The following is a 17,962-nucleotide window of genomic DNA, read 5'->3' as shown; positions in this document are numbered from 1 at the left end:
ATGTAATAAATAAAGTATATCTAGTGAATAATATATTATTGTATAACAGTGTTTGTTTCTGTTATTATATTAAAGTATACTAAAGAGTCGAAAGTATCTGGCAAAAAAGATGCTCTGAAAGCTGTAAGCTTGACGTTTATCCTTTGTGACTCTCTGTCTCTTCTCTCTCTCTCTGTCTCTCTCTCTCTATCTCTCTCTGTCTCTCTCTCTGTCTCTCTCTCTCCTCTCTCTCTCTCTCTCTCTCTCTCTCTCTCTCTCTCTCTCTCTCTTCTGTGACTCTCTCTCTGTCTCTCTCTCTCTCTCTCTCTCTCTCTCTCTCTCTCTCTCTCTCTCTCTCTCTCTCTTTCTCTCTCTCTCTCTTTTAGAGTTAGCAGCTATAAAAAAAGCTGAAGAGGAAGCAATGGCTAGAGCATTGTAAGTAGACTAAAGTAATGTTATAATACTTTGTAATAATAACACAATAAATATCTTATATTGTTATTGTTAGAGGTCTTAAGACTGCCTCTCAAAAATCATCAGGAAACCTAACTAAACAAGAAATGATGCAAGTTTGTAAGAGAAGAACAGAAGATGACGTTGAAGTGACTGGTAGAGAGAAATTAAAAGGTGTTGGCTTTGACAGGTACCCAACTATTGATTTTTATATCACATAATGATTTTGGTAATGCATACAAAGAAATAAGATATTGATTTTGATTGATTTTGATTAATGATTTGGTTATATACAAAGAAATAAGATGTTGATTTGAGATTGATTTTGATTGATCAAACAATGATTTGGTTATGATACAACGAAATAAGATGTTGGTTTGAGATTGTTTGATATCAAACAATGATTTGGTTATGTATACAAAAGAATAAGATGTGATTTTCAGAGTGATTTTGATTGATCAAACAATGATTTGGTTATGTATACAAGAAGTAAGATTTTTGATTTTCAGAGTGATTTTAAACCTCTAACACCTCTATATTCAGAGCACTAATCTTGCTAATATGTCTATATATGATTATAGTTTCATAATTCCTAAGTGTTCAACATAGAGCAATATTACAATACTGATAGTTAATGTTATCATATTATTTGTACATCTCTAGTCAAAGAAATGCTATGATGGGTGGTCCAAGTACAGCATCTAAAGATGGAATGACTACATTTTGAAGTTAGCAGTTTATTTCTCTTGTTGCCTGTTCATTTAATCTTCTATTTATCCATTTATTATAGGGTGATCAATCGACAACTGAAGAAGGACGTCTTGTATTTCGGAGAACATCAGAGAGTGAGAGACGTTTATCATCAATATCATCAGATCAACCATTACTCCTCTAACTCCTACTGAATTAACAACTAAACAATATACTACTGATATTATGAAAACTAAAGAGAAGAAAATAAAGTATGTTCATCCATTGCACTATTGATACATCCATTGTAAATATCTATTATGTCCATTATATACTTTTATGTGTCTATCATATTATTTTATACATCTTCTATTTATCCATATTTTATGCATATATCCATTTATGCTCACAATTCTGATTTTCTGTGTCCATTTTTTTGAACCTCTCTGTTCATATATTAAAGTAATTTAATTCAATCAGCTACATTAATTTTTAATTTCATTCTCATTGTTTTGTTTACCAATTTTGTTTCCTGTGATTGCTCTTTTCTCAACAGAAAGAAACACAAAAAAGAAAAAAACAAGAAGAAAAAGAAAACAAAAGAGAGACATATTTCAAAGAGACACAAACATGATATCACATCAGACACACCTAGTGAATCCTCCTCCACAGAAGACAAGAGAGAAAGAAGACATCATTACAAACGTAGTCCATTCACATCATCAAAGTGGTAGTGATAGTAAAAGGAGAAGACCATGGACAGCGACAGTGATTAAATATAATGTACATAGTTCCTCCATTCCATGTTATTGTAGTAATATTTTCATAATTAATCCAACGAAGAGGTGGAACATAGAGGGAGAAAAAGAGTTATTTTGTAACAACTGAGGAATGGATGAGAGATGGAGGGATGGAGAGATAACTCACCTTTTTCTGAAAGCATGCAAAATGGAGTCCCTTTTTATGATACTAAAATAGATTTCTGCATGCTCTAATTTGACAACCAGTCAACAGAAGCTTGTGACAAATTGGCGGGAAATACCACACAGGTATGACCAACATTATTGATTTTTAATTGATCTAATTAACAACTAATTAAAAGGCCTTAGTCCAATACTTTAACTATTCTACATGTTGTTATTGAAAAGAAACATATTGTAATATAATGTCTATAAATTATACAACAGGCCTGGAGATTCCACCCAGGCCTTCAGGTCCATGGCCTGGGCAATAATTTAAGGATAGCCATTTCATTTGTGTATACAATAACACATCTATTTTATTCTTTTTTCAATGATCATGAATTGCTGCAATTTTAGCACTTCATTTGCAATGACCTGGGGCAGCTCATTGAGCTTTCTCCACTCCTGTACAATATAGGGTACAATATTTATGTCATAAAGAAAAAACTCTTGTCAGTTTAGATGTCTCAATCATTTTTTTTATTTTATTCATGATTTTAATAGGGAGACTATCAATCAGATGAAGGTTCAAATGTACATGCACTTTTCATATAGAAAAGTAAAACTGTAGGCAATAGAAACAACCACTGTCTATGTCATCTATTATATGTCTCACTACAATGGACTACTAACAGATGAAGTAAATACTATGACTAACCATATAGTATACATATATATGTGTATGACTATATGGTATACAGTCTGAGAAAATGATTTTAGGTCATTCAAGCATATATGGACATCATAACGGCAAACGAGGGACAGGGGTCAACTCCCTTCTGGAAGTGGGAGATAAAGAAAGAGGTGAGGCTTCATTTTATCTCTCTTCATTAGGTGTAAGATCTTCAGGTACTTCTAATATTAATTTCTCAATTAATGTACACTGATCTTGTGAAGGGGCAATGTCCTGATATTTGGCAGTTTGTTAAGCCTTTGTGACTGATAATATATATTATATAATTATTATATCGAAAACCCTGTTTGACTGGTATTTTTAACTTTGTGCTTATAACTTAATATTTACCTGGTTTCTCTTGATGTACTACATTTTTTACATTGGACTTTTTTTTAAAAGCTTAAACTTATGCCACAACTTCTTATAAAATTGAGACATAAAATCATGAATTTCCATTTCTGTATTAACTGTTATATAGACAGTTAGGTTGACCCTATATAATTAGCTAATTATAGCTACAACAAGGTAAGTTGAAAGCCATTGGCTAAGAAAGTTATCCAAGCTGGAGCACTTGAGGAACTAAAGGAGCTGTTATAAATTTAGATAATGAAGAAGAGTGTTTAGTTAATAATTTTTATTTTTTTAAGCCCCTATAAAATTAAAATAGGATAAAAATTATTATAATTAGTAGTGTTGTTCTAGTTTGCTTAAGTAGGGCTAGTTTTATTCTTGGCCATTAAAAGTTACAGTATTTAGTAGTATTAATTTCTTTAGCAGTCTCATCGATGCTATAGTAATCATGTTCATAGGTGTCATTAGCTCACTGACGCTGGTAATCACAAACTAGCCTTAATGATATTCATAGGCGACAAACAGCGCGCCCCACAAGACCATGAAGACAAAATCTGCAGTACAATAAAAAGGAAATGAAAACCACCTTGGATAGGTTGTGTTGTGGGCCAGCGTTCTGCAATGCATCAGACCTCTGAGATGGTTACCAGCATACTCTACGGAGTATCCGAAAGGCCGACTAGGATAGGGCTGGTAGTCCTCCTTTTAACGAGAAGAGGCTGGTGTATTTGTGGTTCCCGGTTCCTGAATGCGACATTCCCTAAGAGCTGGAATCCCGTACGGCTGGTTTTAAGTTAGGGCGATGCTCCAGCCAGGATTACCTCGCGAAGACGAGGGTTACCAAGCCAGGTGGCGGTCCCAGCTAGCAATAGCAGGGAATCCTGGAGCCTAAGTGGAAGCCTGAGTGGGTGAGCGAGTAGGAATCGTTTGGGCAACACAAACATGTTTTTTTTTTTATTTAATAAATCTTAACTTTATTATTTAAACTACGAGAATGTCAGCCAATCCAATCCAAAGTAAAGTTAATGTTGTAGCTAAAAGTCAAAAATTAAAGGACATATTGGAAGTTCCTTTAATTTCAGTTCAACATAACACTAACTATATAATAGATATTTGGTGACAACATCCATGATGTCTCACTGACTGAAGAGCTTCTCCTTGTGCTATCATTACAACATTGTCATATTATAGTTTTCAATGGATCCTGGATAATAAGTTCCACCATGAGTCAGTAAGCTGTTTGGAATAACAAAAACATATCTTTTTTTAAATGTAATAGAAATATGTTTATAATAACTTAGAACATTTTCAACTTTTGATGTTTAATTTTACATATATTAATTGGATCTAATTTTTAGAATTACTTGCATTTGTCTTGAATTGTGCTAATATTTAAAGTGTTTATTTGCCCTTTATCCACTAAATTGTGGCTAAGATATGAAAGCTACTTTTTCTAATTATATCTTCCTGTAATCCATATCAAACTAAATTGCAAAACCAGCAGTCACACTCTACAACTCTCAAAACATAAATCAAAGATTGTCTTTTGCATTTACTTTGGCCTGTACTAGTGTACTCACAGTTGCTCACACCTACTGCAATATCAACTGTGCCTTATTTCAGTACAGGGTATATATGTAGAACTATTGCCTCATTGTTCTATTGTATTTTCTGAGTCTGCATCAGCATTTTTTCCAACCATTTTCAACAATTATAAACAGCAATAGATTGAACAGTTGCATATTAATATATACATTACAAATAAGCAAAACTACCCTATGTATGTAGGAGACAGCTATCATAGAGTATAGAGTACTAGCTCTATGGACTCAGATCTGCCAGTGTTAGCTTTAAAATTCTATATTTTAAATGTATCAATCATTCGTGCATCCATTTTGGTTCTAATTAAAGTTTGTTGACAAACTTTACATTTCGTAAATGTTAGCCATTAATGAAAATTGTAGATTTGCCATTAAGACATGTTATTGTTTTAAATGTGAATCTACTGCTCATAGTATATACCATTATGTGTTTTACTTTTACATCAGAGTAAGTTCTTTGATTTGGAGAGTGACATCCATTATACATTCTTTCTGATCTGTATGTATCCCATCCAGTTTCTTGATATCCTGTACAAGTAGTTTTGGAGGTAAACAATACTCTATACTCTATACTAGTAACAGTTTGAGGATATTTTCTCACTATAGCCAGCTCCCTAGTACAGTCTGACTTGTTGAAGTTCACTATGAAATAGTTAACAGTCTTTCCTCATTGTCCCCTGTTGATTGATTGTTACTGTTATGTCATGCATATACATATTTTTTATCTTTATTCCTATAATTTCAGTCTCATGTCTAGTATAAGAACATGGGCATGTGTCTAGGGATAGTGTATGGTCATGCCCATTCAGGGTTTTAATCTGGAGATTTGGGATGGAGTGGGTATATGTAAGGTTGTGCACAGAAAGACTATATTTGTTTGGCCAACCCCTTTTTACCTAGTTAGATGTTTGTTTTATTGTAGCAGTGACAGTAGCATATATTTTGAGTCAAAATTAATGTTGTAATAATGGGAGTGGCTCACTACTGGCTATACATAGTACAGACTTATAATGCATAACCAAAAGAAACCCAACCCAACTGGAAATATCTCACTCATGCTCAATTCTTAAAGTAAAAAATTAAGTAAAAACGAAAAAAAAAAATTGGAATTAGAATGTTCACCCTCAGCTTCATACTTAACGTTTAAGTGTTTGGGTGGGGTCTAGTAACAGTATAAAGGTATTCCGTACAGTCAATTACCACATGAAAGCCTCTATTATTGCAATATTATTTTTGACACAAACTGTGTGCCATCTTTTATGTCTAATGTTATCTATATCATAAAGTCCAGTATTAAAGTAGTGTTGGATAAAGCAATTATGATGACATCATGTGTGTCTACCAACGTGTTTGGAAATACACCAATTTCTAATGTTTTTATGGAGTGCTCTTGGGAAGGAAACATACCTAGACTCCACACCCCCCCCCCCCCCCAGATAAACCATGCCTTTTGATATACTGTGTATTTATTACAACATACCTACTATTTCTGACACATTCCTCTTTAATAGATATTAAATTGTTTTGCTTTCTAAAGAGAGAGATAGAGTTAAAGAATTAAAGGGAGGAATAGGTAATATGTATGTATATATAATATTTATTACATGTACAAATTGAGACACCAATAAGAGTTTTTCACTCCTAATGAATCTATTTGATTAGTATGACTGGAACTGTTATTAGTGTGAGATGAATGCATTATTTCCTTAAGAAGGTTTGAGACAGATGGACAAACAGAGAGACTGAGAGACAAACAGACAGACATACAGAGAAGTATAATTGTATAAGTACCTTCCAACTTCTTAAAATGACTTCATATATTATTAATGATATATTATTAGCAATAGAACTAGGATTATGATGATGATGATGTCTGAGGAGTTTCTAGAGTTGAAGATCACTCTGTTCCATAGTGAATAAATCTTGACAGCAAGTGAATAGTCACTATACAATATATATAACTTATATTATATATATATAGTAATATATATATATATATATATATATATATATATATATATATATCCATATAATTAACAAAATATGTGACAACTCTGTATACTATAAATCATCTATAATATTTGCATTTAGTACTAGAAGAACATACTTAACACTACCATTTACATGTATAAATACTTAAGAGGACCCCTTTATTAGGGCTATTTAATTATTTTGCATAGCTTCTCTGTATATAATGTCTAGCCATAACTTTTGTTTTGTATTCTCATTTCATTTCTTACTTTGTTATTCATACTACCTAGTAATCCTAAATATGCTCTTTACCTTTTTGACTGTATAAAAGTTGTCTACGTTAACTATTATAATATAGTTAATGACTTTCTTCATAATTAATTAAACATATATAATCTTACATTTCTCTTTGATTTTGTTTCATTCTGATGCTTTGGTGCCTATATAGAAATAAGATTGATTATTGACAATATTACAGTATGCTATTAATTCAACTGATAATGTAAGGTAAAGATACCTGTTTTTTATTAATAGTAGACAAGATAAATGGGAACAGAAATAGGAACAAAGGTTACTAACAAATAACACGAATCAACAGCAGGGCTCGTGGAAGTATAGTCTATACAGGCTCTACGAACTTTCGTTTAATGACTTTCGTTTTTCCTCATGAAATGATTATAACTCATAGATGTCGTCTCTTAGTCTAGCCAGCTAGATAGTCTTGATAGGATGAGTAGATGATTCATTGATTATTATTATATTCATCTATATATTATGACGTCATTGTACTGGTAGTACTGGTAGTATAATTATATTTATTGATGTAATAGTCAATGTTTTTTAAATAGTACACTCAAAAGACACACTAACGATATAATTGATGTAAGTATTTATTATATATCTCTTCTTCTATCATTTAATGTTTACCAGTCAGAAAGGCCATTATCAAGTCTATATAGCAATTGCAGTATTATAATCAATAAATCGTGTCCTATCATTAGCGTGATGTTGTTGTATATAGAAACCTTTTATACAATATTACAATATATATAATGTAATAGTTTTATCATTCGTATATAAGAAAACATGCAATAAACATTTGTTTCTTATATTATATATTTATTTTATGCATTGATGTCAGATAGATATAATTAAAAGCCTAATATTATACTATTTTTGTGATAATTATTATTTTGTGATTTTTCCAAACACATAACAAAACATGTTAATAATAACAACTATTTATTCTTTGTTGTAACATGATCTTTTGTTTGCATCTTTTTCGACTTCTTTCTTAAAATACGTAATGGTAGCTGAATCAATGTAGAGTGATGTTGAAGTTGTGCCTGTTGTAAAATTGTTGATTTGTTATCTCTGATCTCCTTCTTCTTAGTATCTTTAAAAGTATGAAATGGTTCTTTAATAGATTTTATTAAACGATTTTGAAAAGATTGCTTTAGAGATGAGGAGTGGATAGTCAAGTGTGGAAGAACATCTTGTTCAACTACAGACTCTGTTGTCTTTATATTTTGTAGTTGTTTATTAGGTTCTTCTGTCTGTTGATCAGGTATTAAAATAGCAGAGTTTGTACTTTCTATTGGTTGGGTTTATTGATTGATCTAATTCTTTACAAGAACTACTACTAGGATCAATGTACTTTTCTAATAAATGAGCTATTTCAATATGACCATTCTGACTAGCAATGTTGATGCTGTCCAACCACATTGTGTTTGAAGACTAGGATCAGCATTTTCTTTGAGAAGAAGCTCAACAACTTGGTAATGACCATTTTGACTGGTAACAATTAAAGCAGTCCAGCCACCTAGTGTTTGAATGTTAGGATCAGCTTTTTCTTTGAGAAGAAGCTCGACAACTTGGTAATGGCCATTCTCACTTGCATGTGTCAAAGCAGTTGAATTTTCTTTGTGTTTGAAGATTAAGATCAGCATTTCTTTAAGAAGAAACTCAACGACTTCATAATGGCCATTTGACTGCCAAACATTAAAAGCAGTCCAACCATCTTGGTCTTGAAAATTAGGGTCAGCATTTTCTTTGAGAAGATCCTCAACAACTTGGTAATGACCATTCTGACTTGCAAAACATTAGAGCAGTCACACCATCTAGATCTTGAAGATTAGGATCAGCATTTTCTTTGAGAAGAAGCTCAACAACTGATAATGGCCATTCTGACTTGCAAACATTAGAGCAGTCACACCATCTAGATCTTGAAGATTAGGATCAGCATTTTCTTTGAGAAGAAGCTCAACAACCTGATAATGGCCATTCTGACTTGCAAACATTAGAGCAGTCACACCATCTAGATCTCGAAGATTAGGATCAGCATTTTTTTTGAGAAGAAGCTCAACAACTTGGTTATGGCCATTCTGACCAGCAAACATTAGAGCAGTTACACCATATTGATTTTGAACATTAGGATCAGCATTTTCTTTGAGAAGTAGCTCAATGAGTTCATGATAGCCATTCTGACAGGCAAACATTAAATTTGTCTCACCATGTTGGTCTTTAAGATTTATGATCAGCATTTTCTTTAAGAAGAAGCTCAAAGACTTGGTAATGGCCATTCTGATTAGCAAAACATTAAAGCAGTCCAACCATCTTGATCTTGAAGATTAGGATCAGTATTTTTTTGGAGAAGAAGCTCAATGACTTGGGTATGGCCATTCTGACTAGCAAACATTAAAGCAGTCATACCTCTTCATCTTGAAGATTAGGATCAGCATTTTCTTTAAGAAGAAGCTCAATGACTTGGTATGGCCATTCTGACTGGCAAGCATTAAAGCAGTCCAACCTTCTTGTGATTCAAGATGAGGATCAGCACTTTCTTTAAGAAGAAGATCAACAATTTGGTAATGACCATTCTGACTGGCAAACATTAAAGCAGTCCAACCATCTTGTGTTTGAAGATTAGGATCAGCATTTTCTTTCAGAAGAAGCTCGACAACTTCATAATGGTCATTCTCACTTGCATACATCAATGCAGTCCAACCTTCCTGAGTTTGAAGATTATGATTAGCATTTACTTTGAAAAGAAGCTCAATGACTTGATAATGACCATTATCACTGGCAAACATTAAAGCAGTTGAACCTTTCTGTGTTTGAAGATTAGGATCAGCTTTTTCTTTTAGAAGAAGCTCTACAACTGGGTGATGACCATTCTTACTAGCAAACATTATAGCAGTCCAACCATCTTGTTTTTGAAGATTAGGGTCAGCACTTTCTTTGAGAAGAAGTTCAATGACTTGGTAATGGCTATTCTCACTGGCAAACATTAAAGCAGTCATACCATCTTGGGCTTGAAAATGAGGATTAGCATTTTCTTTGAGAAGAAGCTCAACAACTCTGTATGGCCATTCAGACTGGCAAAACATTAAACTAGTCATACCATCTTCTCTTTGAAGATTAGGATCAGCATTTTCTTTGAGAAGAAGCTGAACTAATCGGTAATAACCATTTGACTAGCAAACATTAAAGCAGTCACACCATCTTGTGTATGAAGGTTAGGATCGGCATTTTTCTTTGAGAAGAAGCTCTATGATTTGGTAGTGGCCATTCTCACTAGCAAACATTAAAGCAGTCCAACCATCTTGGTCTTGAAGGTTAGGATCAGCACTTTCTTTGAGAAGAATCTCTACAACCTGGTAATGGCCATTCTCACTGGCAAACATTAAAGCAGTCACACTATCTTGTTCCTGAAGATTAGGATCAGCACTTTCTTGAGAAGAAGCTCAACAACTTGGTAATGACCATTCTGACTAGCAAACATTAAGCAGTCCAACCTTCTTGGTCTTCAAAATTAGGATCAGATTTTCCTTTGAGAAGAAGCTCAATGACTTGATAATGACCATTATCACTGGCAAACATTAAAGCACTTGAACCTTTCTGTGTTTGAAGATTAGCATTAGCATTTTCTTTAAGAAGAAGCTCAACCACTTGATAGTGACCATTCTGACTGGCAAACATTAAAGCAGTCCACCCATCTTGTCGTTGAAGGTTAGGGTCAGCACTTCTTTGAGAAGAAGCTCAACGACATGGTAATGGCCATTCTTACTAGCAAACATTAAGCAGTCCAAACCAATTTGTGTTTGAAAGATTTAAATCACTATTTCTACTGAGAAGAAGCTCAACAATTTGGTAATGGCCATTATCACTGGCAAACATTAAAGCAGTCGATCCTTTTGTTGTTTGACTATTAGGATCAGCTTTTTCCTGAGAAGAAGCTCAACTACTTCGAAATTTCCATTATCACTGGCAAACATTAAAGCAGTTTGAACCTGTCTGTGTTTGAAGATTAGGATCAGCCCTTTTTTTGAGAAGAAGCTCAACAATTTGGTAATGGCCATTATCACTGGCAAACATTAAAGCCAGTCGATCCTTTTGGTGTTTGATGATTAGGATCAGCTTTTTCCTTGAGAAGAAGCTCAACTACTTCGAAATTTCCATTATCACTGGCAAACATTAAAGCAGTTGAACCTGTCTGTGTTTGAAGATTAGGATCAGCCCTTTTTTTGAGAAGAAGCTCAATGACTTGCAAATGATCATTCTGACTGGCAAACATTAAAGCAGTCCAACCATCTTGTCTTTGAAGGTTAGGATTAGCATTTTCTTCTTCGAGAAGAAGTTCAATGACTTGGTAATGGCCATTATCACTGGCAAAACATTAAAGCAGTCACGCCATCTTGTCTTTGAAGATTAGGATCAGCTTTTTTTGGAGAATATGCTCAATGACGGGACTAGGTAATGACCATTCTGACTTGCAAACATTAAAGCAGTCCAACCATCTTGCCTTTGAAGATTAGGATCAGCATTTTCTCTGAGAATAAGCTAAACAACTTCATAATGACCATTCTGACTGGCAAACATTTACAGCAGTCAACCATCTTGTGTTTGAAGATGAGGATCAGCGTTTCTTTTGAGAAGAAGCTCAACAACTTGATAATAACCATTCTGACTGGCAAAAATTAAAGCAGTCCATCTTCTTGGTCCTGAAGATTTGGATCAGATTTTTCTTTAAGTAGAAGCTCAACAACTGATAATGACCATTTCAGACTGGCAAACATTAAAGCAGTCACACCATCTTGTGTTTGAATATTAGGATCAACATTTTCTTTGAGAAGAAGCTCTACCACTTGGTAATGGCCATTCTCACTGGCAAATATTATGCAGTCCAACCTTCTTTTGTTTGTAGGTGAGGATCAGCTTTTTTTATTGAGAAGGAGCTTAACAACTTGGTAATGGCCATTTAGACTGGCAAATCATTAAAGCACTTAAACACACCAACTCGTTTTCAAAGATTAGGATCAGCATTTTCTTTGAGAAGACACTCAAGGACTTGGTAATGGCCATTGTGACTGGCAAATATTAGTGCTGTTCCTCCTTCTTCATTCTGGTAGTCAACATTGGCTCCTAACTCCAGTAGTATTGTAACAACATTATCATTACCAGCTTGTGCTGCTTGAAGTAGTGATTGTTCAAAGTTTAATGTTATATCCTCTTCTTTTATTAAGATAGGTTGTTCGTTTATTATTATTTTGAAAATACCAACTTGATACATGAACTCTCTTTTCTCAGATTAAATTTTGAAGAGAAGTTGTGATTGTGAGCGAGGTATTAAAAAAATAACACAAATACATCCTTGTTTGATATAAATGTGACTAAAACATTGTCCATCATAGGAAAAAGATAATTTTATAAGCTTACGAAAAATGTCTAATGTCATTCTCCCACATCTTCTTTGTAATTTGATCTCTACTTTGCAAAAACGAGGTGATTTCATGATTTGGTATGTTGCTTCTTCAATAGCACTCTGGATGTGTTGTAGTTCAGATGATTTATCAAATACTTCAAGTTCTTCTAAATACTTGGCAAATTCAGTTTGTAGGTCACTTTCAGGAAGGAATGTATTAACAATGCTCTCTATTAATTCACAGTTACTAAGGAAAGCAGTAGTAAGGCTCTATTTCAAACAAACATTCATCAATGGTTGTAACTTCAATCAATTTGTCCAGTTCCTTTTCTTCAGATAGCCAGGGTAGTAATTTAATATGTCTTGCTATGTCAATTAATTTTACATTTATTACTTTTTATCATCTCTTCAAGATGACTTACAATTTTACATACTAAAGATGTAAATTTGTCTACAAGTCTTTTCAGCTCTGTTGCAACTTGATCTTTAGAACTAATTTCTATTATTTTCTGTTCATTTTGATGTGTTCATCTGCTACTGTAGCACTGGATTGATTGTCATCTTTTTTTAGTGCACTATCAAATAATTTAACATCTTTACTGTCTGTACCTAAATAATACAGATGAAGACACTTATATCTTACCTTACACACAGCACTTACCTTGATAGTGATCTACTGGTGATATGGTGGTAATAAGGTTTTCTTGTACTTTTGAGACTAGATAGTGTTCATTAGCTTTTGATAGGGCAACAATTACTTTATCCCAGGTAGCATCAGGGTCAACTTTGAGCCATTCTGAGAGAAGAGAGCTAATTTTCGAAGATCAGTTGATGAGTAATCATTTTCAATCTTCTTATATCATTGCAGATGACATTTTTGGTAGAAAAATAGCAACTTTTTGCCACTCTACTAATGGCTCAAGTAGTTCCGTTAGTTCAGACTCAGTAGGTCTGTTAGACAGTCTAGAACTATCTACTGGTAGAGTAGTAGTACATCTTGTAGGATTATCAGACATATTGGGGAACACTATTATAGCTATAGCCCTAGCTTCTTGATAAAAATGAAACGCCTTTAAAATATCCTTTTATGGTCATCATTATAAATAACTTCTACGGTATTCTAAAATTAGAAGGTACTATCTGTTACTAGCATGAGGAATGTATGGAAGCCGACTGTGGACATTCCAATTCCAATTCTACTTCCATCGCTCAATGATGTCTTCGAAGCGACATGTTTCCAGTTACGGTGGGGATATAGGATTTTAGTTGTTAAATATTCCATTGAAGGATAGAAAATAGAATTGGAATTAGAATTTTTTGGAAAAATTTCAAAGCAGATTATAAAATTACGAAACAAAAATTAGGTGCTCGCCTTCGGCTTCCGTAGGAATAACATACATGCCAATAGTGGTGTACTTTTGTTATTACAACACTAGCCACATAAGGCAACCTTTAATATTAAAACTATGTTGGGAAAATATATTAGTGATAAAGATGATTCTAAAAATACAATAATAAATTCAGTATATTATATTTATACAATACTATAATATATTTGCCACTTGTCCACCTTTTTATCTGTACCTTCATTCAACTATATATCCATTATTCTTTTATCCACCTCTGTCTATATATATACCTGTTTGTTTGATTGCCTGTGTATTTTAAATCTCTATATTTCTCAACCATTTACTAATTACTTGTTTGTTCTGTTTAATTATCCTATTGTTCATCCAGTGATGTCATTGTGTTAGTAGTATATATTTCAGTTAATTTATAAACTAATTATTTCATAACAATGTCATAATGTAGTCTATTTTATTATTGCTTCATTTATATTCTCTATAGTGAGAGAATTACTATAAGTTAAGTAATTTACAACACTTAAAAATGGAATAATCATTTTGAGATTGCTTGTCAAATCTTCTTGCTAAAGTCTGTCCATTTAATGTTCTATCTATCCATTAATTATAGGGTGATCAATCTATAACTAAAGAAGTACGTCTTGTACTTCAGAGAACTTCAGAGAAAGTGAAAGATTGTTATCATCAATATCATCAGATCAACCATTACCTTCTATAACTCCTAATGAATTAACAACTACTCGATATACTAGTGATATTATGAAAACTAAAGAGAAGAAAATAAAGTATGTTCATCCATTGCACTATTGATACATCCATTGTAAATATCTATATGTCCATTGTATACCTTTATGTGTCCATTTTTTCTCAATAGAAAGAAACACAAAAAGTAGAAAAACAAAAATAAAAGAAGACAAAAGAGAGACATATTTCAAAGAGACACAAATATGATATCAGATCAGACACAACCTGACAAGAGACAAAGAAGACATTACTACAAATGTAGTCATTCACATCATTAATCTGATATCTGATAAGTGACAGTGACTGAGTATCATCAATACATCTCATTGTCCACACAATATCCAAATGTTGATTACATTGTATTCTAATCTTTGTCTTCGCGAGGTAATCCTGGCTGGAGCATCGCCCTAACTTAAAACCAGCCGTACGGGATTCCAGCTCTAGGGAATGTCGCATTCAGGAACCGGGAACCACAACAGTGTATATTATTCTTTATAATTATAGTATATAAGCTTGAGGTAGTGTCCAAATTAAACATATTACGTATCTCTAATATTAACACCTTATTACATTAGATCATTACTTACATACAAAACAAATTTGATAAGTATTAATATTAAACATACCTGATATATCTATCATATGCACTTGATGATTGTATCTGTTGATCAGAGTTAGTGTACTAGATTCTACAAACATTAATAAATAATGTTAAGCAAAACAGACATGATAACCAAACCTACCTTTCTTTGTAATATAAACATCATCTTCAGGCAGACATTGTATCTCTTCCTCTCTAATTATGTCAACACTGTGTAGTAGATTTGATTGATTACTTTCATAAGATCTGGACAATCCACATTCAAACTGTATTATATTATATATATTTTTTATGTATATTATGTATTCTCACTAGTATAGTTATTTAATTACATGGCATGGCCATGTAATTATTATTATAACAGTAATAATAACAAAACTTACCATCATTGTCCAATGACCTATTAGGTGTATTACCCAATAACAGTAGTCTTCAAACATTCATTCTCTAGGTCGAGAGGATATAGTCTATGTACAAAATCCAAACAATTAAAAATTATTAATTGTAAACTTACCAAAGGATTACGGCCAGTAAAAATGCTAAATTGATATGGTCAGTCTGAAGAAAAATGATTTTTAGGTCATTCAAATATATATGGACATCATAACGACAATAAAGGACAGGGGTCAACTCCCTTCTGGAAGTGGAGATAAAGAAAGAGGTGAGGCTTCATTTTATCTCTCTTCATTAGGTGTAAGATCTTCAGGTACTTCTAATATTAATTTCTCAATTAATGTACACTGATCTTGTGAAGGGACAATGTCCTGATATTTGATAGTTTGTTAAGCCTTTGTGACTGATAATATATATTATATAATTATTATATTGAAAACCTGTTTGACTGGTATTTTTAACTTTGTGCTTATAACTTATATTTACATGGCTTCTCTTGATGTACTACACTACATTTTTACATTGGACTTTTTTTAAAAGCTTAAACTTATGCCATCACTTCTTATAAAATGAGACATAAAATCATGAATTTCCATTTTTGTATTAACTGTTATATAGACAGTTAGGTTGACCCTATATAATTAGCTAATTATAGCTACAACAAGGTAAGTCGAAAGCCATTGGCTTAAGAAAGTTATCCAAAGCACTTGAGGAACTAAAGGAGCTGTTATAAATTTAGATAATGAGAAGAGTGTTTAGGTAATAATTTTTATTTTTTTAAGCCCCTATAAAATTAAAATAATTATGATAAAAATTATTATAATTAGTAGTGTTGTTCTAGTTGCTTAAATAGGGCTAGTTTTATTCTTGGCTATTAAAAGTTACAGTATTTTAGTAGTTTTAATTTTTTTTAGCAGTCTCATCGATGCTATCGTAATCATGTTCATAGATGTCGTTCGCTCACTGACGCTGGTAATCACAAACTAGCCTTAATGATATTCATAGGCGACAAACAGCGCGCCCCACAAGACCATGAAGACAAAATCTGCAGTACATATAAAAGGAAATGAAAACCACCTTGGATAGGTTGTGTTGTGGGCCAGCGTTCTGCAATGCATCAGACCTCTGAGATGGTTACCAGCATACTCTACGGAGTATCCGAAAGGCCGACTAGGATAGGGCTGGTAGTCTCCCTTTAAACGAGAAGAGGCTGGTGTATTTGTGGTTCCCGGTTCTGAATGCGACATTCCCTAAGAGCTGGAATCCCGTACGGCTGGTTTTAAGTTAGGGCGATGCTCCAGCCAGGATTACCTCGCGAAGACGAGGGTTACCAAGCCAGGTGGCGGTCCCAGCTAGCAATAGCAGGAAATCTGGAGCCTAAGTGGAAGCCTGAGTGGTGAGCGAGTAGGAATCGTTGGGGCAACACAACATGTTTTTTTTATTTTTTAATAAATCTTAACTTTATTATTTAAACTACGAGAATGTCAGCCAATCCAAAGTAAAGTAAATGTTGTTGCTAAAAGTCAAAATTAAAGGACATATTGGAAGTTCCTTTAATTTCAGTTCAACATAACACTAACTATATAATAAATATTTGGTGACAACATCCATAATGTCTCACTGACTGAAGATCTTCTTGTGCTATCATTACAACACTGTCAATATTATAGTTTTCAACAGATCCTGGATAATAAGTTCCACCATTGAGTCAGTAAGCTTGTTTGGAATAACAAAACATATCCTTTTTTAAATGTAATAGAAATATGTTTATAATACTTCAGAACATTTTCAACTTTTGATGTTTAATTTTACAATATTAATTGATCAATTTTTAGAATTACTTTGCATTTGTCTAAATGGTAATGTTTATTTTGCCATAATTGTGGATAAGATATTAAAGCTACTTTTTCTCTAACCAGATATTTAGATTGTACTTTATTCTATATTTCTGAATATCTTCCAATAATCCATATCAACTAAATTGCAAAACCAGCAGTCACACTCTACACTCTCAAAACATAAATCAAAGATTGTCTTTTGCATTAACTTTGGCCTGTACTAGTGTACTCACAGTTGCTCACACCTACTGCAATATCAACTGTGCCTCATTTCAAGCACAGGTATATTGTAGAACTATTGCCTCATTGTTTCTATTGTATTTCTGAGTCTGCATGAGCATTTTTCCAACCATTTTCAGCAATTATAAAACAACAATAGATTGAACAGTTGCATATTAATATATACATTACAAATAAGTGAAACTAGCCTATGTATGTAGGAGACAGCTATCATAGAGTATAGAGTACTAGCTCAATGGACTCAGATCTGCCAGCGTTAGCTTTAAAATTCTATATTTTAAATGTATCAATCATTTCATGCATCCATTTTGGTTCTAATTAAAGTTTGTTGAAAAACTTTACATTTCGTAAATGTTAGCCATTAATGAAAATTGTAGATTTGCATTCAGACATGT

At 33.0% G+C, this 17,962-nt stretch overlaps 2 protein-coding genes across 2 annotated transcripts in view; both read right to left on the bottom strand.

Annotated features, from left to right (window-relative positions):
- LOC121391079 (spidroin-1-like) overlaps positions 1-9,265 on the bottom strand; it is a 41,744-nt gene extending 32,479 nt beyond the window's left edge. The window contains exon 1 of the mRNA XM_041522831.1: positions 8,875-9,265. Coding sequence (XP_041378765.1) covers positions 8,875-9,265 — 391 coding nt within the window. The remainder of the gene's footprint in view (positions 1-8,874) is intronic.
- A 105-nt stretch (positions 9,266-9,370) lies between these two features.
- LOC121391078 (ankyrin repeat domain-containing protein 29-like) lies at positions 9,371-10,664 on the bottom strand. The gene is made up of 2 exons (XM_041522830.1): positions 10,481-10,664; positions 9,371-10,137 (listed from the first exon to the last, which is right to left on the bottom strand). Exons 1-2 carry the CDS (start codon positions 10,662-10,664, stop codon positions 9,371-9,373), a joined length of 951 nt encoding a protein of 316 aa, XP_041378764.1.
- Between the last annotated feature and the right edge of the window lie 7,298 nt (positions 10,665-17,962).

Source organism: Gigantopelta aegis, unplaced genomic scaffold, assembly GCF_016097555.1.
Source record: "Gigantopelta aegis isolate Gae_Host unplaced genomic scaffold, Gae_host_genome ctg1618_pilon_pilon, whole genome shotgun sequence".
Lineage (NCBI taxonomy): Eukaryota > Metazoa > Mollusca > Gastropoda > Neomphalida > Peltospiridae > Gigantopelta > Gigantopelta aegis.
The sequence above is the reverse complement of the archived record's forward strand: the minus strand, read 5'-3'. Positions and strand labels throughout refer to the sequence as shown.

Coding starts and splice junctions, on each gene's coding strand:
- LOC121391078 (XM_041522830.1), bottom strand. CDS start 10,664: ATGTTTGCCAGTCAGAATGGTCACTATCAAGTGGTTGAGCTTCTTCTT. Junction 10,138..10,480: donor TAATTTTGAAGACCAAGAAG/GTTGGACTGCTT, acceptor ATTACCGATTAG/TTCAGCTTCTTCTCAAAGAA.